Source organism: Lepidochelys kempii, chromosome 8, assembly GCF_965140265.1.
Source record: "Lepidochelys kempii isolate rLepKem1 chromosome 8, rLepKem1.hap2, whole genome shotgun sequence".
In the NCBI taxonomy this organism is placed as follows: Eukaryota; Metazoa; Chordata; order Testudines; family Cheloniidae; genus Lepidochelys; species Lepidochelys kempii.
In genome coordinates this window covers 102,344,932-102,371,814 of record NC_133263.1, presented here as the reverse complement: position 1 = coordinate 102,371,814, position 26,883 = coordinate 102,344,932, and the positions used below count along the sequence as shown (strand labels likewise).

The following is a 26,883-nucleotide window of genomic DNA, read 5'->3' as shown; positions in this document are numbered from 1 at the left end:
CTGATCTTTCCTTTTACATTTGTACGTTCAGTGATTTAAACCATATCCATTTATTTACCTGTCATACATATCAGCAGGCTCCACAGTAGCGTCTCTGATCTGTGGTGTGTGGGCCATGAAGATTCTGATTGTGAAATTCATTTAGTAAGAAACATTCAGTGCCTAAATATGAGGACCAGTCCCTTTCTAACTCTGGGTCCTGTGGTCCTTCCCAAACAGTAGGCGATGCTGCCCTCTGGTGGCTTTATGGTGTGCTACTTTTATTTTGAGTTACAATTTTTTTTCCCAGTTCTCCCTAAGACTGCAAACACACTCTCACCAGCACTCCAGGCTCAGTGTATGTGATACAGAAAAGCCATCTAACGTTCAGAGCAGGACTTTCAGAGACTTTAAGACCAAAAAATGATCCAGTATGATCTCCTGCATTACACAGACCATAGAATTTTGCCCCATGATTCCTGCATTGAGTCTAATAATTTGAGGTTGAACTAGAGTAGATCCTTTGGAAAGGCATCCAGTCTTGATTTAGCTTATTACAAACATGATCAAGAGGGGATTGATTATGGCGTCTAAGTACCTTCACAGTGATACTCATTCATCCTCATTCCTCATTCTAATACTGAAGAATATACTGGCTACTAAACAGCTATTTAATTTAACAGAGCAAGGCAGAACAAGAGCCATTGGCTTGAAGTTAAAGGCAGACATATTTACATTCAAAGTAAGGCACAGATTCGTTAATAGCAACAGTGATTAGCCATTGAAACAAACTCACAAGGGAAGCGGTGGGTTCTCCATGTCTCCAACTCAAGATGGGATGACTTCTGGAAGAAATAACTCATACTTCAAGGCCAGAAGGGACCACTATGGTCATCATGTTGGACATCCTGCACATCACAGGACACAGAACCTCACCCACCCACTCCTGTAATAGACCCCTAACCTCTGGCTGAGTTACTGAAGTCCTTCAATCATGATTTAAAGACTTCAGGTTACAGAGAATCCATCGTTTACATGAGTTCAAACCTGAAAGTGACCCGGGCCCCATGCTTCAGAGAAAGGTGAAAACCCCCCAGGGTCTATGCCAATCTGACCCGGGGAGAAATTCCTTCCCAACCCCAAAAATGGTGATCAGTTAAGACCCTGAGCATGTGGGCAAGACTCACCAGCCAGACAACTGGGAAAGAATTCTCTGTAGTAACTCAGAGCCCTCCCCATCTAGTGTCCCATCTCCAGCTGTTGGAATTATTTGCCGCTAGCAGGCACAAATCAGCTACATGCCTTTGTAGGCGACCTCATCACACCATCCCCTCCATACACTTATCAAGCTCAGTCTTGAAGCCAGTTAGGTTTTTTGCCCCCACTGCTCCCCTTGGAAGGCTGCTCTAGAAGTTCACTCCTCTGATGGTTAGAAACCCCTGTCTAATTTCAACTTGGTATCACAGTTTGTGGCTTTAAATCATACACAAAGGTAGAAAATAAATAGGGTCCTTTAAAGTGGATGAGACTTGATGTTTACAGACTTTAAATAGAAATCCTCTATGTGATTCAGAAGCAGGCTGTTAAGTTACTCCTGCTCCTTCCCAGACCCACAGCTGAGAACCCCACAGCACAAAGGCAGGGTACAGAGATGGCATTAAACCCCACCATTTACTCTGTCAACCTCAAGCTGTGTGCCTGAGTAAGTGGCAGGAAGAATCAGGCCTGGAGTTTCTATTGGGCCTTTCATCTCCTCAAAGCTCTGATGCCAATTTCTACCACCACTCACCATGGCAATTGGCATGGATCACGCAAACCCGAGTCAGTGGAGCGAGCACAGTAAGACCAGGCCGCATTTTCAAAGGAATAAGAGCTACTGATTTTCTATTTAGAATCAGCCGGAGGCATGGTCATGATGCGACAGATGCTGACCCCCAAGAGAGGCCTGTTAATATTGAACTATATGGGTGGTTTGTAACCAGCAAGGGGCTTTAGTTTGATTGTTGGCTGAGATGCTGTACAGAGTCAGGCAACAAGCTGTGGGGTGAGAATGAAACAGCTGTCAGTAGAGACCCAGCTCTCTTGGAGCTCTTGAGACACCCATACACAGCAAGAGCCGTGCTCTGGGAGGCACAGTTAAATCTCGTGACAGGCCAGCACAGCGTCACAGCCATTTGAGAGACGGTTAAGTTCAGGCACACAGGGCCACAGCTACAAAAGCGCCCACGTGCCTGGTCCAAATTCCCAGCGAGTTTGAGGTGGAGCTGGGAATAAAACCCAGGAGTCATGACGCTCTCACCGCTCTAGCCCCTACGTAACGCTGCTCCTGTTGCATGGAGAAAAAAACAAAACTGGTCAGCTCCACTTCTCAGCTTACTGGGGAGAGGCCCTGAATCATCAGGTCCCAGTTCTAGAACAGGTGGTGCATTTATGTAGGGTCAGGCCCTGGAAAGGGGGAGAGAGGAAAGGGGCCCACAATGAAGTGATGGGCAGACAGATGATGTGTAGAGACAGGGGATGAGACAGGCTTCCAAATGGAGAAAATAAAAATGACAAACCCCTCTCGAAGGACCCCCAAAATCGTCTCAATACCCACGTACCTTCTGAAACAGACCCTTCTGCAGGATCCTCGGTGGTGCAAATTTCCCTGTTGCCTTTGTCTGTCGGTGACAGGTTTTCCCATCCAGAGAGTTTCAGGAACACAAACGTTTCACTAGTAAAAAGGCTTCCAAAGCCCCACTGTTCTGTACTGGATCCCTTCAGATTCTGACCTCATTACACAGAACAATGACTCATCCTCCTCCGCATTCACATTTCTAACAAAAAACAAACAAACATCTCTTCTGCTCAAAGCTGGATTGAGCCCTAGACCTGATTTTATTTTAGGAAGGGGAAGGAGAATCTAGTGGCTAAAGCACGGGACTAAGGAGAGCTGGGTTTTATTCTCAGCTGTGTAACAGGACAAAGCAAGCTCTTGGGCAAGTCCTGCAGTTTGTCCCTCAGTTTCCCTATACATATAATGGGGACAGTAGCATTGTCCTACCTCACAGGGGTGTTGTGAAGTTCAGTCCACTGCATTTGTAAAAAGCCTTGAGAAACTCACCAGGAAGGTGCCAGGGAGAAGGGCAAAGTGAAACTCTCTTGACAGACCACCCCATGCAGCAAGAGAAGAATGGCACCTTGTAACAGAAAACGAGAGAGCCGGCCATAAGCACTGCATTCACAAGCAGTGGGTCCAAAAACAGACCTTTCCTTTCGTGGGGAATGTTGACATTTCAAAATTAGTTTCCGGATCGGAACAAAAAACTGAAATGTCAGCATGTCTGGTCAAAACTAAACAAGCCAACGTGGCGAAACCAAAAGTGTTCCTTTGGCATGTCACTTTCAATGAAAAATGTGGCTTCCATTTCTCTCAATCGAAAAATCAAAAACAAATCTAGAAAAAAAATCACCGTTTTTCTGCAAACAAGTCAATTTTGACAAAACGCACACTTTGCAGTGGGAACAAAACTTTTCCCGTGAAAAATATCAACTAACTGCAGTCATTGATGCTTCAGAAGGAAGTCAACTCACATCTGCCACATGGCTTCCCCCCTGCCACGGTGCGCTCACGCATCCATAAAGCAACTCTGTCAGTGGCGGAAAAACTCCCTCTCGACCCTCTGCAAATGATTATACACCTCTTTCCCTGAAACCATAAACACTGATTACCTTATTATCTTAGCATGAACAGCTGCAAATGCTATTATCGGTTGACATTATCAAGCCTTTATTTATTTTAATGCTGTCCCATTGATTGCGATACTGACATCCTACTGAGGTAACTACACACAGCATAAAGAAATGCCTCCTCTCTTGCTTTCTGTTTGCTGCTTTTTAAAGTCCCTTGAACAATTTCTTACCTTGTAACTATTTACAGGGTTGGTTAATGATGGGTAACACACACTTACTCTGGGTGGCTCTCTGTCCCCCTCTAGGGGAGGACTGCAGAAATGGGAACCTGCTACAGCCTTGAGCTAACAGAGCTTAAAGTCTTTTAGCTCAGACAAAGGCTGAGTTTTAAGTCCTGGGTTTGATTCCCCCTGCCAATCACCCAAGCAGGTGTCATGCTACATATGTAGTGAAAATTTTTGCGATAGCTGGAAAATCTTGAAACCAGAAAGTGGTAGACAGATTGAAAACATCCTTATTTCAGCACATGAAGGGAAGCTGATAAATGTAACAGGAGGGCTACAAGAAACCCAGAAGGAGGCAACTGTTTCTATGCTCTGCTTTTTGAAGAGCCGTAGTCTGTTAGGTGTATCATAGCACCAACAGGCAGGCATCAGTCAGGACTGATCCCCCCGCACTGTGCAGGGTGCTGTACACACACACAGGAACTTGAAACCTAATCAAAGCCTAGATGAGGTCACCGACTATCAAAGGCCAAGAGCACCCTCTCCTGCAGAGAAAAACAGGAGGATGAGGCTCTTCTTCCAGAAACACACCGCCACATCATCCCCGTTAGGGAACAAGGTTCACATCCAACCCCTGAAGAAGAGCACATCAGGGCACACCTCAAACCAAACACATGCCCAGGGATCTGTGGGAAGCCAGGACCATCTATGTGAGGGCTCTATGCCTCCATCCTGGCTCCATGATCTATGGTGCCCGTTCCTTTACAGCTGCTCCCACAGGGACTCCCAGGACCCTTACCAAGCCAGCACATCTTCTTTTCTAATTCCTGTTCAGATGACAGAGGAGTGTCACATCCCCAATCCCATCCCCACCCCCTCTTCCACTTGCCCTGACCAGTGTCCACCTTGTCCCCAAGACCATGTGGAGAAGCCTCCAGAGGGTCCAGGGTTAGGGAGAGGGTCAGACAGGTCTCAGGAGATACCTGAGCCTCCTTCCATCAGCAGTAGGGAGAGCTACACGAGCACAGTATGAATCAAGGGAGCAAGCGCTGGCCCAACAGGAGAGAAGCAGCAGTGTGTGTGTGTGTGGGGGGGGAGGATAACAGTAATGAACTATGCACATAAGTGAACAATGTGCACAACTCCATCGTTCAGCCCCATTCACACCTCTGCCTAATTCTAATAATGGGTCAAGCGCAGGTTACAATCCTTGCTCCGATCACTGCTCCCTCTCTGGCTGGGGGCAGGTCTCTTACCCTTCCTCGTTCTATTTCCCACTCTGACAAATAATGCTTACCTACCTCATCGGGTGCTGGAAGGAGTAAAGAACGTTTGCAAGGTGCTCTGGATACTACCAACACGCAGGATGTGCTAAAGATGGTAATTACTGCTCCCAAGGGGGTTGAAATCCATTTGAGAAACGCTGCCGTTTTATTCGCCTGCAGCTACAGCTGCAGAGAAACCCTGGCTGCCTTTCGTTTACTTCTCGAGCTGGGCACTAGCATCATATTATCAATGAGCTGTGCACAGCCTTTGCATCCTCACTGTGCATATCGTTACGGCCCTTGTTCAAGGATTCAGTGGCTGCTTCCCACAGTCATTGCAAACAACAGGACTTCAGGCAATGCTTGAAAGATCCTTGCAGGAAAGACGCTAGTTTCACCAGAGATCACCCAGGTTTATTAAGGCAGACTCACTTTAATGGCTGCTCAGTTATATCATGTGTGATACATTCACTCCAGTGCATATGAGTTATCCCACGGTAATCCTGAACAGAATTACAAAGCTCTCTATTCCCGACCATTTTTAATGTTGTATACAGTGTCTTTCCCAAATGATAAAGGAAAGTTATATTTTACCCCTTTCAAATGGTGACATGTTTAAGAGCTGGCTGTCCAGACGATATCTGAAAATGAACTAGTATGATTTCTAAAACGATTTAATTATCTGCTGGACCACTTTAGAAAGCCCAATATGCAAAAAGAAAACCCCATTTATCACATCCTGTCATCAGTGAAATGATCTCCAATACAGTCCCCTAACAGCTGGGCACCTGAATGAAGTTCATGTCTCAATTAAAAAACTTGACATTCCCAGAGCCAAATCTAAGTCAGCTGAGTGTTTTTTGTCCTCAGCTGCACCAGCATAGAAAGCAAAGCATGCATCTTATGTAGGGAATCCCACACATTAATCAACAAAGAGGAGCCTGTCTTGGATCATCAACTGCATTATCTTTTTACGGCTGGATGAAAGAGGGGAATTTATCATCTTCATACAAGATAAAAATCACTGACCCGTGCAGTTATAGTGGAGGGCAACTTCCAAATAGCTTTTACTGAACACAACCATCCTTTGCTCTCTCTCTCTCCCCCCAGTGGCTGACATATTCCCGCAAGTAACCTCCCTTCTCTCATTTGATTGATCATTTCCAAAGGAATACAGCACTCAGGCATTAGATATTGAAAGAGTTGTTTTGATGAGATTGTGTTAAGGTGCGTTGTTTCCATTCGGCCCTAGTTAGGCTGCCAAATTTCCTTGAACCGATACAAAATAGTCAGGGGTGAATATCACTCCCTGAATCTTTCTTCTGTCCAGCCCAACTCTGGAGCAAACAGGCCCATATAAAAAGTGGAGTTTGCCCCCAATTAAAAAAACTCCTGTGTCAAGGACCCTTTCCAATGAGTAATTTCAGTCGCCTCTGGCCCAGATGCTGTGCAAATCAGACACTATGCTTTATCAGGGTCCCATCGAGGTCTCAGTTCTCTTCCAAGTCCACTCTGCTCAAGCTCTGCTATAACGGCCATGTACTTAAACTCATTAGGTCTGTGGTTGAAGGTCTCCACTAATCCATAGGTCTCTGGACGATCTGTCGCATAGAAAAGCTGCACCTGATTGGCTATGCACTGAGCTTCGGGGACATTCTGTAAGGTTTAAAAAAGAAAAGAAAGAAAAAAAGAACTTATCAAAATAGCGCAAATAGCAATTCTGGCATGAAAGTAAGTTCGCCTTTCAAAAAAGCTCTGCGGTTGCTGAAAAGCTGCAAACAGATCCCTCTTCAGTCTGCTTCTGTTGCCTTAGCAAGCTTCCTACTCAGCTCCTAACTCTATTCAAAGTTCACATTTTTCAAAGTTCTCCACAAGCCTGATCCATCTTGTCATTGACCTACTTACCTCTGTGTTGCTCCTACTAACTTCATCTCCTTATAGCTACGCATTTCAGGAACCACAGCTCCACCACCCCTCTCATGCTCCCCTCCCTCCAAGACTCTGAACGCCTTAACTTTCCCCTCTGCTCCTTGTCAGACTTCCTGCGTAAAAGTTTTCAGTAATACTCTGTATTAAACACAGCTAGGCAAAGAACTCAGAACAAAGTTCTGAACAACACAGTTTTTATAGCAGTATAAAATTCTGTCAGTTAGGGGTGAGATTTTATTTTGTAGACATAGTTATACCAGTACAACTGCTAATGTGGACAGAGTTATACTGGTATAAAGGTGCTTTATACTGGTATGGCTTATTCCTAGGGTGGCCACACTCAGTCAACCAGACATTCAGGTACTTCAGGGAATGGTATAGTCCTGCCTGCCCACCATGACCTCGCATGCATGGTGTGTGGGAGGTCACTCCACACGGTGCATTCAAGGTCACGGCAGAGGGGTGGAGTGGCACGCTCTTAAAGACGGTGCCCTCATCCAATACCAGACACAACTATGTCCGGTTTTGATCCAATATTAGACAGAGGACAAATCAGCCCAAATGAGGACGGTCTGTTTCAAAGCCAGACAAGTGGCCTCCCTACTTATTCCCCTTCCCGTATAGGAGTAAGCGATACTGGTGTAAGGAACCTTTATATCAGCATAACAGCATCCACGCTGAAGTGTCCTACTGCTTTAACTAGACAGATATAAGTTAGAGTGGTTCAATTCTGTGTGCAGACATGGCCCAAAGAGAAGGACCAATTTCACCTGTTTGGAAAGTATAAGAGAAAAAGACCAGAATTTTCTCAGTTTTATTAATTATAGAAAATTATTCAAAATGTTCTGCTTGGGAGCAGTTCTTCACACATATCCAATAGCCAAGCTGTGCTGGTTCATTTTGATTGGACTTCTGGGTCACATGCCTCAGTTTCCTGACTGGATGAGTAACTAACAATCAGAACAGGTAATCATCAAGTAATCCATCCCATTGCTCATTCCCAGCTTCTGGCAAACAGAGGCTAGGGACACCATCCCTGTCCAACCTGACTAACAGCCATTGATGGACTTATCCTCCATGAATTTATCTAGTTCTTTTTTGAACCCTGTTATAGTCTTGGCCTTCACAACTTCCTCTGGCAAGGAGTTCCACAGGTTGACTGTGCGTTGTGTGAAAAAATACTTCCTTTTGTTTGTTTTAAACCTGCTGCCTATCAATTTCATTTGGTGACCACCTAGTTCTTGTGTTATGAGAAGGAGTAAATAACACTTTCTCATTTACTTTCTCAGTCGTGACTTTATAAACCTCTATCATATCCCCCATTAGTCATCTCTTTTCCCAGCTGAAAAGTCCCAGTCTCAATCACTCCTGATATGGCAGCCGTTCCATACCCCTATTTATTTTTATTGCCCACAGCATGGTTTCTGAATTAAAAATCCATTTTCCTTGAATATTCTCCAATTTCCACACTAACTATTTCTATGAACATTTGTGACCCAGGAACTTCTTGGTGCCGACAGAGGACACACGGGGCACACAGAGTTTTACAGTGATCCCCTGTGTCAGATGTATGCATAATAATTCACTAAAGGGTGGCATTGGAGGTCTCTACCGAGATCCGGTAGCCCACTAGACATCATAATCACTGTGAAATGTGTGTACAGATAATATTTAAGGAGTTCTATGTCTATACTGAAAATTATTTTCTTAAGGCAGGTAACCAGGATGTGACACGTCCCCAACAGGTTCCTTTCACAGCAAGAGATAACAGACTGTTATCTCTCTGTCTGGTCATATGTGTAGTGGGTACTGTATGTCTTACAACGGTTGCTTGTTTGTATAGTGAGCAAAATGCTAATAAAGAGATTGTGAAATATTCAAGAGAGGATATTTACAAGAAAAAATAAACAGCAGCAGGGGATCCTGTGCACAAGTAAAGACAGTGGAATGAGGATGTAAAATTAGTTTATAGAAACATTACAGAAAGCAGAGAGATGAAACAAATTTGTTTAAAAATTCATACAAACATTCACTAAAAGGTTTTTATTTTGAGTATTTGCCTCACTCTAGTATTAAGATAGAATATACTTATATATAATATATAATTCACAGACAAAACTTTGGTGATGGAGTTAAAATTGGAAATTATCAACAACAGAACATTGGGGTGATTGAAAATAAACTAACATTGGAGGAAAAGAAAACGTGCATAACAGTAAAATGTCACACTTTGTTTTGCCAATGTGTGGAAATGCAGAATTAAGGTATCTACATTCATAGATTTTAAGACCAGAAGGGACCATTAGATTATTTAGTCTGACACAGCACAGACCATAGAATTTCATCCAGTTACCTCAGCACTGAATCCAATAACTGTGTTTGACTAAAGTACATCTATCAGAAAGGCGTCCAATATTGATCTGACCACTTTATGAGATGGAGAATCCATCACTTCCTTTGGCAGATTGTTCCAAACAACATGAAACGACCTTAAACTCTCACCCTTTAACAGCCCATCCTCTAATAAAACATTCTGCACGCGTGCTAGTCATGTTATTGGCAACATGAGTCCCATAAGCTCATTACATGTCCTATGAGAGCTATCCAAGTGGCAGTACATCCTCACTCAGGGGAGGTACGGGAAGGCACAAAGAAAATCCACTGCAGGCTTAAAAAAAGGGCCTCCTGATTTGTCCATCAGTGATAACTTTAAAAAGTGTGTTTTAACATTGCTGGGGAGTGCCAACTTTTTATTATTATTCTTTAAATCCCCTTCCCTAAAAAAGAGAAACAGAGGCTCCAAAATTCTGCACTTTTCTAAATTATCCTTCTGAATTATGCTACCGTCAAGAATGGGGGGCGGGGGGGAATTAGACGTGGCATAAAATACAATCACTAGACACCCAGTCTGCAGACTTCGGGAATTTTTCTGCTGTTCCCTAGATTAATTATTCAATGGATAGCTGTAGATATCAGATCTTAGAAGAACACTAAGGAAACAATATGAGATTCTCTTACCAGGAAACTGGAGTCCATTTCGGCTGTCATTAGCACTATTCCCTTTTCCTTCTGAAGTTCAGGATAATGGTACAAGATCAACTGGCTAGAGGCAGTTTCACCTCGGGTCTGCAGGAGATAAGAGAGAGACTTAACAGTGCCCTAGATTTATTGCATATTTAATAGTCTGCTAATAAAGAATCTGAATATCAACTGAGTGCATAGACTCACTCATTCAGAGTCTCCCCACTGTCCTCCTAGCAAGGTCAAGGAGACGCCATTTTAATTAAGAGTCAATTATTTGCATTTCTGTGTGTCTGTAGCCAACAGTAAGTCACAGATTAAGGCCAGAAGGGACTATCAGATCATCTAATCTGACTTCCTGTATAGCAGAGACCATTAAATTTCACCCAGTTACCCCTGGATTGAGCCCAATAACTTGTGTTCAGCTACAGCATAACTTCCAGAAGGCCCCCAGTCCTGATTTGAAGACAGCAAGAGATGAAGAATCCACCACTTTCCTTGGTAGTTTGTTTCTACGGTTCATCACTCTCACTGATAAAAATGTGTGCCTCGTTTATCATCTGAATTTGCTGGCTTCAGCTTCTAGCCATTGGTTTGTGTTCTGCCTTCCTCAGCTAGATTAAAGAGCCCGGAGTACCAGGTATTTTCTCCCTGTGAAAGCCTGTATATCTTGTACTCAAGCCATCTCTCAGTTGTCCTTCTGATAAACTAAACAGATTGAGCTCTTTAAATCACCCACGGTGAGACATTTTCTCCAGCCTATGAATCGTTTTCTCTCTCTCTTCTGCCTCCTCTCCAATTTTTCAACATCCTTTTTAAAACGTGGACCCTATTCCTTTAGTCAGGCTTGGTTTCACCAATACCATGTGCAGAGGTAAAATCCTTTCCCTGAACACCTCCTCATTACTCCCGTTTACACATCCAAGGATCTCATTAGCCCTTTTTGCCACAGCATCGCACTGGGAACTCATGGTGAATTGCTTGTCCACTATGACCCCTACATCCTTTTCAGGTCACTGCTTTCCAAGACACAGTCCCCATTCTGTAGATATGGCCTGTATTCACTGTTTCTAGATATATATCTTTGCAAATGGCTGTATTAAAGACATTTGTTTGAATGGGTCCATCTTACCAAATGATCCAAATGCCTCTGTACGACTACCCTGCCCTCCTCATTATTTACCACTCCCCCAATCTGCGTGTCATCTACAAATTTTATCAGTATTTACTTCTAGACCACTGATGAAAATGTCAGGCCTAGAACCGCTGCCTTCAGAGCCCCACTAAAAACATCACCATTTGATGACGATTCCTCACTGAAAACCACTTTTTGACATTTGCAGTCAGCCGGTCTTAATCCATGTAATGTGTGCCTTACTGATGCTGTACGGTGCTAATTTTCAAATCAGACCGTCATGGGGTAGCGAGTCAAATGCCTTACAAAAGTCTATTACGTCTACTAAGTTATCGTTATCAACCACACTTGGAATCGCCTCGAAGAATGAAATCAGGTGCGTTTGACAAGACCTATTTTCCTTTCAACCATGTTGACTGACATTAATTATATTCCCATCCTTTAATTGAAACTGGCACAACATTAGCTCTCACCCAGTCTTCTGAATTTCCCTGGTATTCCAAGTTTTATTAAAATTTAACATCAGAGGACTAGAGATCTCATCAGCCAGCTCTTTCATTACTCTTGGGTGCAAGCTATCTGGGCCTGCTGATTTAAAAATATGCATCCGTAGTAGATGTAACATCCTCAGTCACTAATGGACTAGAAAGTACTTCATCATCCTCATGTGATAGGAGTACATTATCCTGCTTTGTTACAAATACAGACCAGAAATATTTAACGAGCACTTCTGCCTTTTCTGCACCATTAACAGTTTTACCATCTACATCTAGTAATGGGCGTCTCCCATTGCTGTGATTTCTTTTGTTCCCAACATGTTTAAAACCTCCTTCTCATTGTCCTTAGCCCTGTCAGCCATTTTTCTCTGATATTTTTAGCTTCCTTGATCAATTTTCTACCCTTCAGACTTTCTAATGTATATTGACTGCTTTCCCCACCCCCCTTTTCCATTTGTTATATATTGCCTTTTTAATTCTAATTGCCGCCTTCACTTCACCACTGAACCACGATTGGCTTTTGGGCAAAAATGTCCATTTTATTGATTGTGGAATCATGGCTTTTTGGCTATCTAATAAACTCTTCTTACATAACTCTCAATTTTCATATTTTTCTGTCTAAATTTTTCCCCCTCAATCAATTTCTCTGATAATTTGCCTCATCTTTGGAAAATTAGCCCTTTTAAAGCACCACGTTAAATATATTACTGGTTGGGATTTTCCTTTGTTTGCCCAATTTGAATGCAATCAAGTCATGATCACTGGTCCCTAGGCAATGACCAGCTTCCAGTCCACTGATTCATTCATCTTTATAAAAAGAAAAGGAGGACTTGTGGCACCTTAGAGACTAACAAATTTATTTGAGCATAAGCTTTCGTGAGCTACAGCTCACGTCATCGGACCAAGTGAGCTGTAGCTCACAAAAGCTTAATGTTCAAATAAATTTTAGTCTCTAAGGTGCCACAAGTCCTCCTTTTCTTTTTGCAGATACAGACTAACACGGCTGCTACTCTGAAACCATTCATCTTTATGTGTCACAATTAAGTCCAAAACAGAGTTACCTCACGCTTGGGACAACACCTTTTGTGTTAGAAAAGGTTTATTCTAGATGATAATTTAAGTACATAATATATAGGTGTCAAACTAATCATAGAGAGGAGAAATTAGAAAGCCTGTCTAAAACGAACAAGAATAACTATGCTGGTATACAACAAAATTAAATTATAGAGGAGTTAGAAGCCAAGGTCTTTATAGACATTTTATTTATGACTCAAACATTTTCATAAGGCAGTAAATACAGAACCACGGAAATGCTAGAGAACTGCTTAATATCCCTATATTAAATTATAGGACTCCGCTGAAGGGTCCACATATCTATTTCATCAAATTTGTAAACTTCACTATGGAATCATCAGAACTGGCACCATTTCTATTATTTGAGAGTCAGTGGCATAGTGCCAAAATTGAGAAAACAACAACAGTGACAATTTCCATGTCTATGGTACTACTTTAGGTCGGATGTGATGAATTTACGGACTCCAATGCTGCAAATGGTCAAAATATAATCATTCAATTTGATGTTTATATAGCACATTTCATGCTCAAGGATCCCACGATTGTTTAGAAACCAAAACCAGGAAACATTTCATCCACTAAAGAAATGAAGCTTCCTCTGGGGTCAACGACATCAACTGTTTTACAGCACACATCACTCTATTTCAACTGAGAATCAGAAGGGAATACCTTATCCAATTAAAAATGGAGAGGCCATTTATAGTGTCAGCGTCTGAATGACCAATCAGGATTAGCTTCTCTATTCTTGCAAGAGGTACCAAGGAACGTTTAGTGGCTGTAAACCGTCAGCTCTTTGGTTGCAAGTCCGAAAATATGGCACTTCCAGCAGTGCAGTACCACCCTGCAGCATGGGTTGGAGATAATGATTCTGATCTCCTTTGTAAAGTGCTTCCAGATCTCCTGATGAAAAGCACTATCTAAGAGCTAGGGACTATTATAATTATTATTGTCAGAATAAGGAGTAATGGTCTCAAGTTGCAGTGGGGGAGTTCTAGGTTGGATATTAGGAAAAACTTTTTCACAAGGAGGGTGGTGAAGCTCTGGAATGGGTTACCTAGGGAGGTGGTGGAATCTCCATCCTTAGAGGTTTTTAAGGTCAGGTTTGACAAAGCCCTGGCTGGGATGATTTAGCTGGGGACTGGTCCTGCTTTGAACAGGGGGTTGGACTAGATGACCTCCTGAGGTCCCTTTCAACTCTGATATTCCAGGATTATTGCACCACCACCATAAGAGTGCATGGTGCTTTACTCACAAACCCAGTGCTGTCCTCCGTGTTGAGGAGTTTACAATCTAAGCTAGACAAAGGTCAGTGAGTGATGATAAACTGAAAAGGTCACAAGAGAAGCTTACGTTAAGTATATTGTTGGCCCTGTGGTTCTCCCCACACTTTTTTATTTAACTTGTTTATTAATATATTTCAAAGGTTAAAGGGAACAAAATAAGGCAAGATGGCAGAAGTGGTGGAGGGAAAAGCCAAACTGGAAAGCAAATGAAAAAGAAGCAACTCAGAAAAGACTTGAAGGAAGAGTGAGGCGGCTTAGCACACTGGGTCTCAGGGGTGTTTTGCTAATAGATGAACCTAAAGAAAGCTTGTGGGAGGCAATGAACAAGGGATTATCAAGTTCTGATTCAGAGGAATGAATGTCACAAACTGAATCTTGGAGTCTCCCATCCATGTATTGAGCCAGTCCGAGCCTGCCTAGCTTGCCGAATCTGAAGACTGTAACATGTGGACATGTAACTTGCAAATCAGAGAAAAATCCCATGCACGGATTTTTAAAAGGTTGGGATGATTTTCTGGACTCATATGCACCGGCTAAGAGAAGAGCAGTCAAATACTTCATGCATAAACTGATTGCTGGTGGGTGTGTGAAAGGAAACCTTGCTTAATTGAGTAGACAGACTATGAACAGGTAGGGTAAGGCTGCAAAACACTAGAGCAGTTGTTTGATCTAGTATGGCAAATCAAATGGAACAAAAACCGTTAGGGCCTAACAAACATCTGAGACGATTACAACCTCTTTCATTTACAACACCAAGAAGAAATACACTACCACCGAACTAGAATGCCTCATTTGAAATCATACACCAGTCCTGTACATGCTGCATGACATGGAGCTGGAGGAAACCATGCAAACTATTGCCTGGTTTTGTAGTTTTGTTTAAAGATACCTCTGTGTCTTGACGTCACTCAGAGTTGAATACAGCTGGAGTCTCAAACCTAACCCTGGAGAGTAATACAAGAAAATACACCCACCTGAATGTTTATAAGCGCGGTGAAGTGCAGTTCTGTCCCTGACCACTGCCCCACAAAAAACTCATAGCCTTCTTTCCTTGGCAAAGCACACAGGAACTGCGGAGAAAAAGACAGTCAGCATTATATGTGCTCCCCGCCCACGTCAGCGTAAATGGGCACCCCACTGCACGAAATGGGACCTAACTGGCAACCTTGTTAGGAGTCACAGCGGGGAGTTGGTTACGGAGACAGAGCTTGCGGCTTTTCTGTGCTGGGGCTGGAGTGCAGGGTATGTGTAGCTACAGTGAAAAATAGGCTGTGCCCACGTTGTGGTGTGTAGCTACACACCGCACTGAAAGGGAGCTGATAGAGCGTTTCCCTGCTGCCAGCCTCCTCCCGGAGCCTTTCCCCACCACCAGGAAAGCCTTCCCGATGGGGAGGAAAACACACAAAGGCTTGGGTCGAGCCTTACTAGCAGGGCAGCGTAGGGAAGTCTGCACTGCTGCTTCTTGTTTACTACCTGCTTTGTGGAGAGAGGGGGCATCCATCTTCCAGGCAGACAACACGCCAGCTTCACATTTCCTAGTAGATAGTTTTAGAAGCTCAGATTTAAAAGACTCATGACCCTAAACTTTACTGTGTTCTCAGAATCGCTTGATTCACTGCCACGGGAGGGACTCCTGGAGGATGTTCAGTAACAGTGTTTTGAGACATTTAAAACCGGACAGTGAACAGTATGGTACAGGAACTCTTCACTTAAAGTCGTCCCGGTTAACGTTGTTTCGTTGCTGATCAATTAGAGAACATGCTTGTCTAAAGTTGTGCAATGCTCCCTTATAATGTCCTTTGGCAGCTGCCTGCTTTGTCCACTGCTTGCAGGAAGAGCAGCCCTTTGGAAGTAGCTGGTGGGGGCTTGGAATCAGGGTGGACCAGCAGCCCCCCTATCAGCTCCCCACTCCCTAAGGTCCCTGTGCAGCAGTCGCCCAGCAGGCTATCAATTGCCAGCAGTTCAGCTGTCCCTCCCCTCACTGCCATGTGCTGCTCCTGCCCTCTGCCTTGGAGCTGCTCCCCGAGTCTCCTGCTTGCTGGGGGTGGGGGGTGGGGGAAGACAGGGGAGCTAATGTCAGGGTGTCCCCCTCCCCCCGCCTCCCCGCTTACCCCTTCTCCATAGAGCAGGGGGACACAGGACAGGGCTCAGGACAGAGGGAGCTTCCTGGCAGCAGTTGCTGCAGTCTCAGCTTGCTGATTAACTTAACAAGGCAGTGTACTTAAGAGTGGGGTCAGTGTACTTAAAGGGGAAATGCGCATCTCTCTCTCTCACACACAGGGTGCGTGTCTCTGTCTGCCATGCTGTCTCCCCTCCCTCCATTCGTGCGGCCTTGTAGAGCGTGAGGCTACATTAACAACGAGTTAACCTTTGAGGACTCAGCCAATTGCTAATTCATCATTTAGCAGTAAGGCATTCCCTGGGAAATACCCCACCCTCTGACTCCTCCACCTCAACCAAGCTTACCAATCATCATCGCTGTGTACAGTATTAAATTGTTTGTTTAAAACTTATACTGTGTATATGTGCGTGTATATATAGTCTTTTGTCTGGCAAAAAAAAAATTCCCTGGAACCTAACCCCCACATTTACATTAATTCTTATGGAGAAATTGGATTCGCTTAACATCACTTTGCTTAAAGTCGTATTTTTCAGGAACATAACTACAACGTTAAGTGAGCAGTTACTGTACAATGAGACGGTGGCCTAGCACTCCCGACATTCTTGCCCTTCTCCCCAGATGCTGCAATGAGGGATTAAAGTCACAAAAGGTCAGTCAGGGACGAGGAGAGGCGAACAGCTTTCACATTTGTTTAGTTTTTCTAACTCTGTCCCACAGCAACTTGAAAGCAACTTCTCTCTGGAGATTTCTGGTCTATTTGGCTTTATAGGCTTCAGTGTTGCATCTGTAACACTATCACATACAAAGAGAAAGGATGACATGGGACCTGAAAGAGAAGTGACACACCAGACAATGTGCTGATGCACAGGGTTCTCGCTGTAGCATACAAAGCTCGCTTCTCCACAGAGCCGCATGCAGGCGATTTAACAACATGACACCTAGTACGGTGAATGCGAGGCATGTAGCTAAATCTCCATCATAAAACTAAGCTTGAGAGACTGCTTGGTTGTAGAACTCCTTGCCTGTTATGCCCATACTGAAATGTTTGACAGATATGAGCATCCTGCTGTCTTTAACTGACCGCTAAAACAAATACTTGATCAAATGGCTTTTACAATCAAGTTACGACAATCTGAATAACAAAAGGTCAAAAGTTTATAAACTTCTACTCTAACTTCTATGTAGAAGAAATCCATTAAAGCTGTATATGCATGTAGTATCTATCACACTTACTGATGGACAATTCTGGGCCCGCTTCCATATTACATCGAACGTCTCTGCCTTTGGAGATGAAACAAGATCATTTAATTAACTTTCACAACATGAAAATAATGGATACACAGTTATCACTCTGTCACTCCATTAACCTTTATACGGTTCAACCTGCATATACAGTCGGTCTCAAATATGTAAATATTAACAATTAAGCAAGTCAGGCTGCCTTAATTGGTAAGGTTTGCAGAAATGAGCGAATGGAAAGTTATAGTTAGCTCTTAATTTTCTAAGTATCATCAGCACCCTTTCTAGACAATGCAGTCCCTAGAAGACAGTAACAAACTCTTGGAATTCAAAGCTTTTATCTCTTGAAAAATGTCTACGCTTCAGACTTATACTTTTTTTTCTCCAATATAGTTCCACGGAGTGCATGGTGGTGCTTTATACACAAGCAAACAGGCAGGTTGCTGACCCATAGGAACTTACACTATAGATTCTCTTCTGCTCTTTATTACAGTACAAGCCAGATTATCATTCAAGTGAGTCGTACATCATATTTATCTTATTAAGTTATATTGTTCCCCACAAACATGCGAGTTCCACCATGCTGCACACATGCCTTTCCTGCATAACAATGTAATTTCGTTCAAGTGTTCCCCAATATCCCCTCCCTGCTGTTTTCTTTGCCCCTTTGCTGTATCATATGCTAATACAGATTATAAAATATTCAGGGCAGGAGAAATGTGCTGTTCAACTGTACTATGAATAGAGCTCTGCGCTGATACAAAATTTGTATCTGCACCCGATCCACAAAAATGATCCGTGGATATTAAGCAGATATCCGCAGATTTGCAGGGCTTTAGATATAAAATTTGGATCCACATCCATCCGTGATCCGCAAACATGGTCTGCAGATATAAAGCGGATATCCGCGGATTTGCAGGGCTCGAACGATGAAGCTCCTAGACTCCTTTTGGACACTGTAAAGAGATAATTCAGCATCCAGCCAAGTAAAACTGCAGGCTACTGAAATGCAGCTGCTTCCTTAAACAACATGCACCATGCATTGCTCCCCTACTTATACAAGATCTGGTTTATACTGAAGTTTTAGAACCATCCACAACCTCTCAGATAAATAGGGGGTGCAATATATAACAAAAAGATTGTTTCTCTTCTGAGATCTACTCAGCTTTAATTGGAGACACATCTTATTGCCAATAATAGCAATCTCTTTAAGTATATATATTTTATATTACCCACAAACATTATGTTAAAAGGACATTAAGGTTGCAAAGTCAAGCAGTCAAAAGTTAGGAAATGCCAGAATTCAGGTTGCTTGTGCAACCTTAATTTGACCCTCTTGCACATAGGCATGATCCAGTCTTTCATTACAGGATCATAAACGATTTTTTCCACGGGACCTCTGCCTCATCCAGTGCACAGGATGGACGGTGCTCAAGGAATGAGCAACTATGATTAAGGTTAAGATTTTGTCACAGTTGTTTTTAGTAAAAGTCATGGACAGATCACGGGCAATAAACAAAAATTCATGGGAGCCCGTGACCTGTCCATGACTTTACTAAAAACAACTGTGACAAAATCTAACCCGGCGTGCAGGGCTAGGTAGGGGGGAATGACAGCAGGAGTCCCATGGTGGGGAGAGGGGGGTGGGGGGGGAACACTGACAAACTGAGCCCCCCACCATTGGGGGGGGGCAAAGCCCCGGCTCCAGCACCCATGGAGGGGGGGACGCACAGCCCCTGCTCCAGAGCTGGCTGCAGCTGCGGGGCAGGGGCACACAGTCCCAGCTCCAACCCCAGCCACAAGTGCACAGCCCTGACTGCTGCCGCGGGGAGGGAGTGGTGCATGACCCTGGGAAGCTGTCAGGGGAGCACACGGCCCCTGCTGCAACCATGGCCATGGAGCAGGGGCCCTGGCTGCAGCCCCCACCGCAAGCCACGGGGCAGAGGTGCATGGCCCTGGCTGCAGCCCCCACAGCAAGCCGCTGACAGCTGAAGCTGAAGAAGTCATGGAAGTCACGGAATCCGTGACTGCCATGACCTCCGTGGCTAAATCGCAGCCTTAGCTATGATGAACTGAGAATTATCTATATTATATTTTATGAATATGATACATGCCTCTGTGTTTGTTTATGGTGGGTTACTTGCTATGGAGTAAGATCAAAAGGGGTTGTTAAAAAAACCAAGCAGGAAAGGTAAAACACTGGCCCAGATAAGGAGTCCCCCCCTCCAAAACACAACAGCCAGGTTTATAGCTGTGATGGGAAGAGAGATCAAATCAAACAATAAGCCATTTCCAGACCAAGGGCCTAGAAAAGAAAGACAGGCTGGCTGAATGAATTGGGAGACAGGCAGGCAGGCTGAATGAATTGGGAGAGGCTGCTCATGGGGTGTCACTGAAAAGCTGGGATTGTCTAAGACTGCAGTTAGTTGAGGTGTAAATCTACCCTGCAGCAGCCTGACACACACTAACTGTCCAAATGGATCCAGCTGCCGCACACGAAAAGTTCCACAGTGCGCTTTGATCTGCCCTGCTTCGAAACAAGGATTTTTACCGAATTTGGGCATATTTTCTTGGGGACACACAAAACTCACCCTGGACACAAAAGCCACCTTACTACCAATTTTCAAGTCTTTACTCCAAAGCATGCGGCACTAGAGAAAAGGTCGCCAGAACTGTTTAACATGGGAAAAGCTATATATTTTCCCCTAGGCTCATTCTTGGCAATGGATAAACCATTCTGGCTGAAATTTTTCGGAACTATTCTGGTCTAACAGACCACTGGCTCAACACTGCTATGAGAGAGACCTGGGTGTGATCCCAGTGCTGCAGAAAGGAGATTGACACCACAGGCATTACTGATTCTGAAAGTCAACAATTGGGAAAGTATGAAGACTATGCATTTCATATACACAAGGGGCCTTCTCCAAAGACCACTGAGGTCAACGGAAGCCTAAGAAGCTTGACTTTCAAATTACTGATCTTACATGCAGAATTATGGCTGGTCAGCTTAGGAAGGAGACTGGGGTTGGAAACTTTACTTTCATTAAGTGATTGTTGTTACAAGCAACAGACACCTAGAGGAAAGGAAGCTTGTATTGCAAAGCTTTTTATGCTGACCTCCCTGGTGTACATTTTGTTAAAGTAACTACTTACAGGAATAACCGCATAAACTGTATCTTTTGCAGAAAAATACTGCTTCCAGATCTGTAAGAAAGGAGGGAAGCCATATATGATTAACACCATAAACAAGCATCTAGCATTTAATATTAAACACCTTTAAAAGTATTCATTTATCAACTAATCTTCGTTTGTAAGTACATCAGGGCAGGGGGAATTTTTCCATATATTTTTGAAAGCTGTAATTTCAAGTTCCAATACTATTAGTATCAAATAATACATATTTCAACCAGACAACTGCCATAAACAATGGGGTCAGATTGGGTGGCCCACAGTTTAGTGATGGTGAGAAATGCTTCAGACCATGTGACTTTTCACAAACACAGAATTCAAGCAAAAGATTATTTCTAAGTAAGGAATGTACAAGACCCTTCCCATCAGAAGATAGTACTTATATTTTTAATGATTCTCTGTATTTGCATCGTGTTTTGCTTCTGAGAATTTCAAAACATTTGATTCTTTTCATTATGCATGCAGGGAAAGTGATTTATACGACCAGCTCAAAGTCACTAATAAAGTCAGTGACAGAAATACAACCCACACTCTCAAAACTCTTTTCTAACTGCTAAACACTGCCTCCCTCTAATCCTTGATACTTAATCAGAATCTTCAGAAGGGCCTTTAACAAATGAAATCTTGAAGTGTGGTGCAGCCCTAGAGACATTTGTGCACACAAGGTACCCTATTATATACCATTGCCTCACAATCTGATGACCAAACAGAAAAACTCTGCTTGAGTTTGGCTGCTTCAGATATGTAGAATGGAAGCAGATTTTAAAAAACAAAAAGAGGAAAATAAATCTCAGTGGAATGCCCACAACTGTACCAGGAAAACCACCTTTCATCTTACTGTTGTTAATAAACATTCACTTCCCTCCCCTCCTCCTCAGCGTTGTTAGCGCTAGCCAGGGCTGTCAGCTCTTCTGAAGAACCGCAGAATAGGTGTAGCCCCGGCGACATTAGCTTCCTGCAAGATGTCCTACCAACATGCTTCAACTCTGACTGCAGCTGGTGAACAGACAATTCTGTCGCCACGCTTCTCCAATTGTTGGGACACTGCCAGTTGCACAGACGGCAACTGTTGACTGATCAGGTCGAGATATAAACTGCTGATCTACCCAAAGGCGAAAGGTCCTATGTCACGTTACCTAACCCCGAGACAACTTTCATTTTTGTTTCTATTTAATTTTTTTTTTTAATGTTTGGCTGAAAGAGATGCCTTTATTTTCACAATTCTTCTTAGTACACATTCCAACCTCACACGTAAAATACTAATAAGTGAATTCCAGAATGACAATTAACATTTAATTGTAAAATTTCCATGTAAATGTATCACCTGTTTTATTTCCTCTGGTGTTTTCTCTTTCACCATTTCAACATTAAGTATTGAATCAAGTGTCTGCAACAGAAAGCACAAAGAAGTCACTATGAAGGCAATTCACTGGTACGTTACACAGGACAAATGCAGGCTGCAGAAAGTTCAGAAATGACATCTCATTTAAACCATACCCTGGTACACTTAATTGTCCAAAAAAAAAAAAAGGTAAGTCATAAGATAGACCTACAATGAAAAGAAAAGGAAATATATACTGAGCTAAATAACAGAATCCATAAGGATACAAGTTGGTTCCAGGAATCTAACTGCAACAGGACCCATGTGCTCGTAATATGTTTTGTGACCTTTTCCCTTTCAACTATTACCTGCATGTGCTCTGTTAGTAGCTTTCACAATTTTAAACAAGGAGATTGCTGGCACTGAAATATTAACCACAATACAGTCCCTCTGCAGCATCTCCTCTGATGGAACTAGGAGAGGCATCAATAAGCTCTAAAGGGAGCTTAATTTTTTGTATCAATTTCTGTGTGCACTCAAGTCTGATCCCCAGAATAGCACAGATTTCCAATATTTCACAGAGACAAGGATAGGAATGGAACCCTCTGAACTATTCTGGGATTTTAAGACTATTCCAGTACTAAAAAAACCTCCTAAAATGAGATACAACACAAGGAATTTTGGATTCCTGCATCCCACACAACAACTGGCCTACGGATAATGCAGTGTTTAAAATTAATCTCCATGCACACCACAGCCAGATGTGGAGGTCCATGTTATCTTACCTTATCTTTTGTGAATCCTTCCTTTGATGCTTTTGTGCCCAAGGTTTCTGCCTAAAATTAAAAATAAGCCTTCAAAGTTTGTTTTCATGTTATTTATACTGCCATATCCAGCAAGCATAATAGGCCCATTGACAAAACCTTTCAAGCACGTGCCCTGTGAGTGGAAGTGAAGAAACCAAAGGACATACCTATGTAGTTAGTAACCTTGGTTGTTAAAGGGGCATTGACAAGGTCTAAAATTAGACCTACAGGCTTTCTTTAACATGAGGTCATACCCACGGGATTGTTCCTCTGCTCTGTTCTTGAAGCACATTGGGGTATTACAAATAAACAAGAACAACAGAAATTAGCAAAGGAAATATCAGTTAAGACGACATGCCCACCCTTGTAGCTAATGAAGGATTGCCCATTGCTTCAAAACCTTGTCTCTTTTAAAGAGCCTCAAACAATGGAGATTCCAGCACTTCTCATGGCCCTTGTCTACACACTGTTCACAGCAGATGGCTGCCTGTATTCGTCAGCAACCGTCTCCACCTTAACTGGTACAGAAAATTATTTAACTTCTCGTGTGGACAGGCCAAAACTAGTTTCAATACCTTTAAAGCAAGCAAGTATATTCCAGATCTAGTAAAACAAGATTTCAAATCATGCTCACTGTAACAGTGGTGAAAATGAACCTGGAGAAACTAGTATCAGGGGGCAGCCGTGTTAGTCTGTATCCACAAAAACAACAAGGAGTCCGGTGGCACCTCAAAGACTAACAGATTTATTTGAGCATAAGCTTTCGTGGGTGAAAACCCCACTTCTTCAGATGCATGGAATGAAAATAATTCCTCTCTCTTCTTGGTGTTAACAACTTCAAATACTTATAGGAAGTTAAGTCTTCCTTTAGTCCCTGCCTAGCCAAGCTATAGGTAGTTTTTTTTATGAGCTGACCCAGCAAGGTATGTGAGCATAAATGGTCTCATTTACTTTAACAGGACTATTGACATATATCCTACTTAGGGCCTACATCTTTCCACACAGCTCAGTCCCTCCAGCCTCTTAATCAACCAGTGGAGGATTTCCACAGTTCTCAGACCTGAACTCCTGTACACGTCCATGCAACTCAAGCTCATAAAAATGTGAAGTCCTAATGGGATGCACCCAATGTGTGAATGAGCACAACTTCAGCACCCTACGTGTGATGATGGTGGTGGGTCACCTGGTGGAGCAGTCCTGTAATTGGCAGTGCACTTGAAGGGAATACACTCAATACACCAGTCTAGACTGGGTAGGTGGTGCACTGATACTTCACACAAAGAAAAACACTGTAGAAAAATTAACTCTGCATTAGTCTTCATGCCCACCAAGAGAAGATGGTGTCCCTGCAACATTCTAGCAGTGTCTCTGGAAGGGAATAAGTAGTAAAGATGCTTAAAATGCAATTAACTTAGATAAAATACTGGATCAGGACAAGTAAACATCAACAATAGGAGTACATTAATGTAGATTATTAATTACAAAATCAATATGCAACTGCCTAATCACTCCATTTTATTAATTGTTCAGCATTAAGTTGGGAAACGTCAGAGGCTCTCTAAAGACCCATTCCAGATCCAATACTATTCAATAGTTTGTTTCATTCATAAAAAGAGAATGAAGGTGAGAGAATATGTCAACCAAGTTGGACCTCATGGATCTGGGACTGATCACAAACACTTTGAATAAGATTCAAACACAGCATTTACTAGCAATATCACCATTTGGGGCAAGCACCTGTCTTGCATATCTTCAGTGAGCCTTGTACTTTCAGGCACCATATAAATAGCAAACAGGAACATTTTTAATTCCAGACAGTAATTCCCATTCCAGGATTACAGCTGTAAAAGATGACATTTTGAAGCTAATTTGAACATGATACTGAACGAAGTTAACAACTGGTCTTGCCTTTTCTTCCATATATCTGATAAATTCCATTTGCTTGGAATGTCCCACTGGCTGCTTTTTCACTTCACTTCGTTTCTCCATGCGGGATTCAAAAACACCTGGATTGGATCTGAAACAAAACTGAGACTATTACTACATTTTGGCTACTACCATTCTGGCATTTTAAAGGTTTCAGAGTAACAGCCGTGTTAGTCTGTATTCGCAAAAAGAAAAGGAGGACTTGTGGCACCTTAGAGACTAACCAATTTATTAGAGCATAAGCTTTCGTGAGCTACAGCTCACTTCATCAGATGCATATCGTGGAAACTGCAGCAGACTTTATATATACACAAAGAATATGAACCAATACCTCCTCCCACCCCACTGTCCTGCTGGTAATAGCTTATCTAAAGTGATCATCAGGTGGGCCATTTCCAGCACAAATCCAGGTTTTCTCACCCTCCACCCCCCCACACAAATTCACTCTCCTGCTGGTGATAGCCCATCCAAAGTGACAACTCTTTACACAATGTGCATGACAATCAAGTTGGGCTATTTCCTGCACAAATCCAGGTTTTCTCACATCCCCCCCACCCCCATACACACACAAACGTGTGGGGGGGTGGAGGGTGAGAAAACCTGGATTTGTGCTGGAAATGGCCCACCTGATGATCACTTTAGATAAGCTATTACCAGCAGGACAGTGGGGTGGGAGGAGGTATTGGTTCATATTCTCTGTGTATATATAAAGTCTGCTGCAGTTTCCACGATATGCATCTGATGAAGTGAGCTGTAGCTCACGAAAGCTTATGCTCTAATAAATTGGTTAGTCTCTAAGGTGCCACAAGTACTCCTTTTCTTTTGGCATTTTAAAACTTGACTTTCCGTAGCACAGATTTCTATTCTCAGTGTTTCTAGTTAAAGCCCTGCAAATCTGCAGATATCCAGTTTATATCAGCAGACTGTGTTTGTGGATCCCGGATTGGATGTGTAATATCTAGACCTTTGAGAAAACCATGTCCCAGACTACGTTCTGGAGGGTCCCATCTACCGCACCCCAGAGCTCTCCACAGCTCCCTCCTCGTTCCCCCTGCAGTGCCCCATTCCCGTCAGAGCCCCAAGCCCTCACTGCCCCCCAAACTCTGAAGGCTTTATCTGCTTCCAGGAGACCCAAACTCTGGGCCTCTCCCAGCACCCCTGACCCCCAAGTCCCACCAAGCACCAGCCCCCCCCTTTCCATTCCCCCTGCTCCCAATGCTGTCAGAACCCCAATACCTGAGGACTCCAGCCCCAACTCCCGAGGGTGCTCCCTCCACCCGGGCAGCTCCCCATCCCCCAGGAGTGTCCGCTCCCCTCAATGGCCCGGGGGGAGCCCCCTCCATCCCAGTGACCCCCCCATCCCCCTGGGCAGCCCCCCCTCCATCCCAGTGACCCCCCCATCCCGGTGACCCGCCCCATCCCCCTGGGCTGCCCCCCCTCCATCCCGGTGACCCCCCCCACCCCCCTGGGCTGCCCCCCCTCCATCCCGGTGACCCCCCCATCCCCCTGGGCTGCCCCCCCTCCATCCCGGTGACCCCCCCATCCCCCTGGGCTGCCCCCCCTCCATCCCGGTGACCCCCCCATCCCCCTGGGCTGCCCCCCCTCCATCCCGGTGACCCCCCCATCCCCCTGGGCTGCCCCCCCTCCATCCCGGTGACCCCCCCATCCCCTTGGGCTGCCCCCCCTCCATCCCGGTGACCCCCCATCCCCCTGGGCTGCCCCCCCTCCATCCCGGTGACCCCCCCATCCCCCTGGGCTGCCCCCCCTCCATCCCGGTGACCCCCCCATCCCCCTGGGCTGCCCCCCCTCCATCCCGGTGACCCCCCCACCCCCCTGGGCTGCCCCCCCTCGGCGGCCCCCTCCATCCCAGTGACCCCCCTCCCCCGCGGCCCCCCCGCGGCCCCGCACCTGCGCAGCGCCTGGATCTTGTCCCGGTACCGCCCGTAGAAGGGGTTCTCCTCCAGGCCGGGCCCGCCCCCCGCGGCCGGGCCCCGCGGCACCGCCAGCAGCCGGGCCGGCGGGGAGAGCAGGCCCAGGGGCCGCAGCACGGCCCGGCTGCGCAGCGCCAGCGCCCCCCGGTACAGGCCGGAGACCTGCTGCAGAGCCCCCGCCATCGGCTCCCCCCCGGCGCCCCACATGCGGCGGCTCCGCCCGCGAACCCCGCCGGCTCCGCCGCGCTGCCCGCGCCAGGGTTCCGGGCA

At 44.4% G+C, this 26,883-nt stretch overlaps 1 protein-coding gene across 1 annotated transcript; it reads right to left on the bottom strand.

The window, feature by feature from the left end:
* Positions 1-5,553: 5,553 nt before the first annotated feature.
* Positions 5,554-26,883, bottom strand: ATPAF1 (ATP synthase mitochondrial F1 complex assembly factor 1). Its single transcript, XM_073357811.1, has 9 exons — positions 26,591-26,883; positions 24,665-24,773; positions 22,736-22,786; positions 21,954-22,016; positions 20,594-20,644; positions 17,435-17,482; positions 15,054-15,149; positions 10,088-10,195; positions 5,554-6,796 (listed from the first exon to the last, which is right to left on the bottom strand). The coding sequence occupies exons 1-9, from the start codon at positions 26,818-26,820 to the stop codon at positions 6,602-6,604; spliced, it is 951 nt and encodes a 316-aa protein (XP_073213912.1). The 5' UTR covers positions 26,821-26,883; the 3' UTR covers positions 5,554-6,601.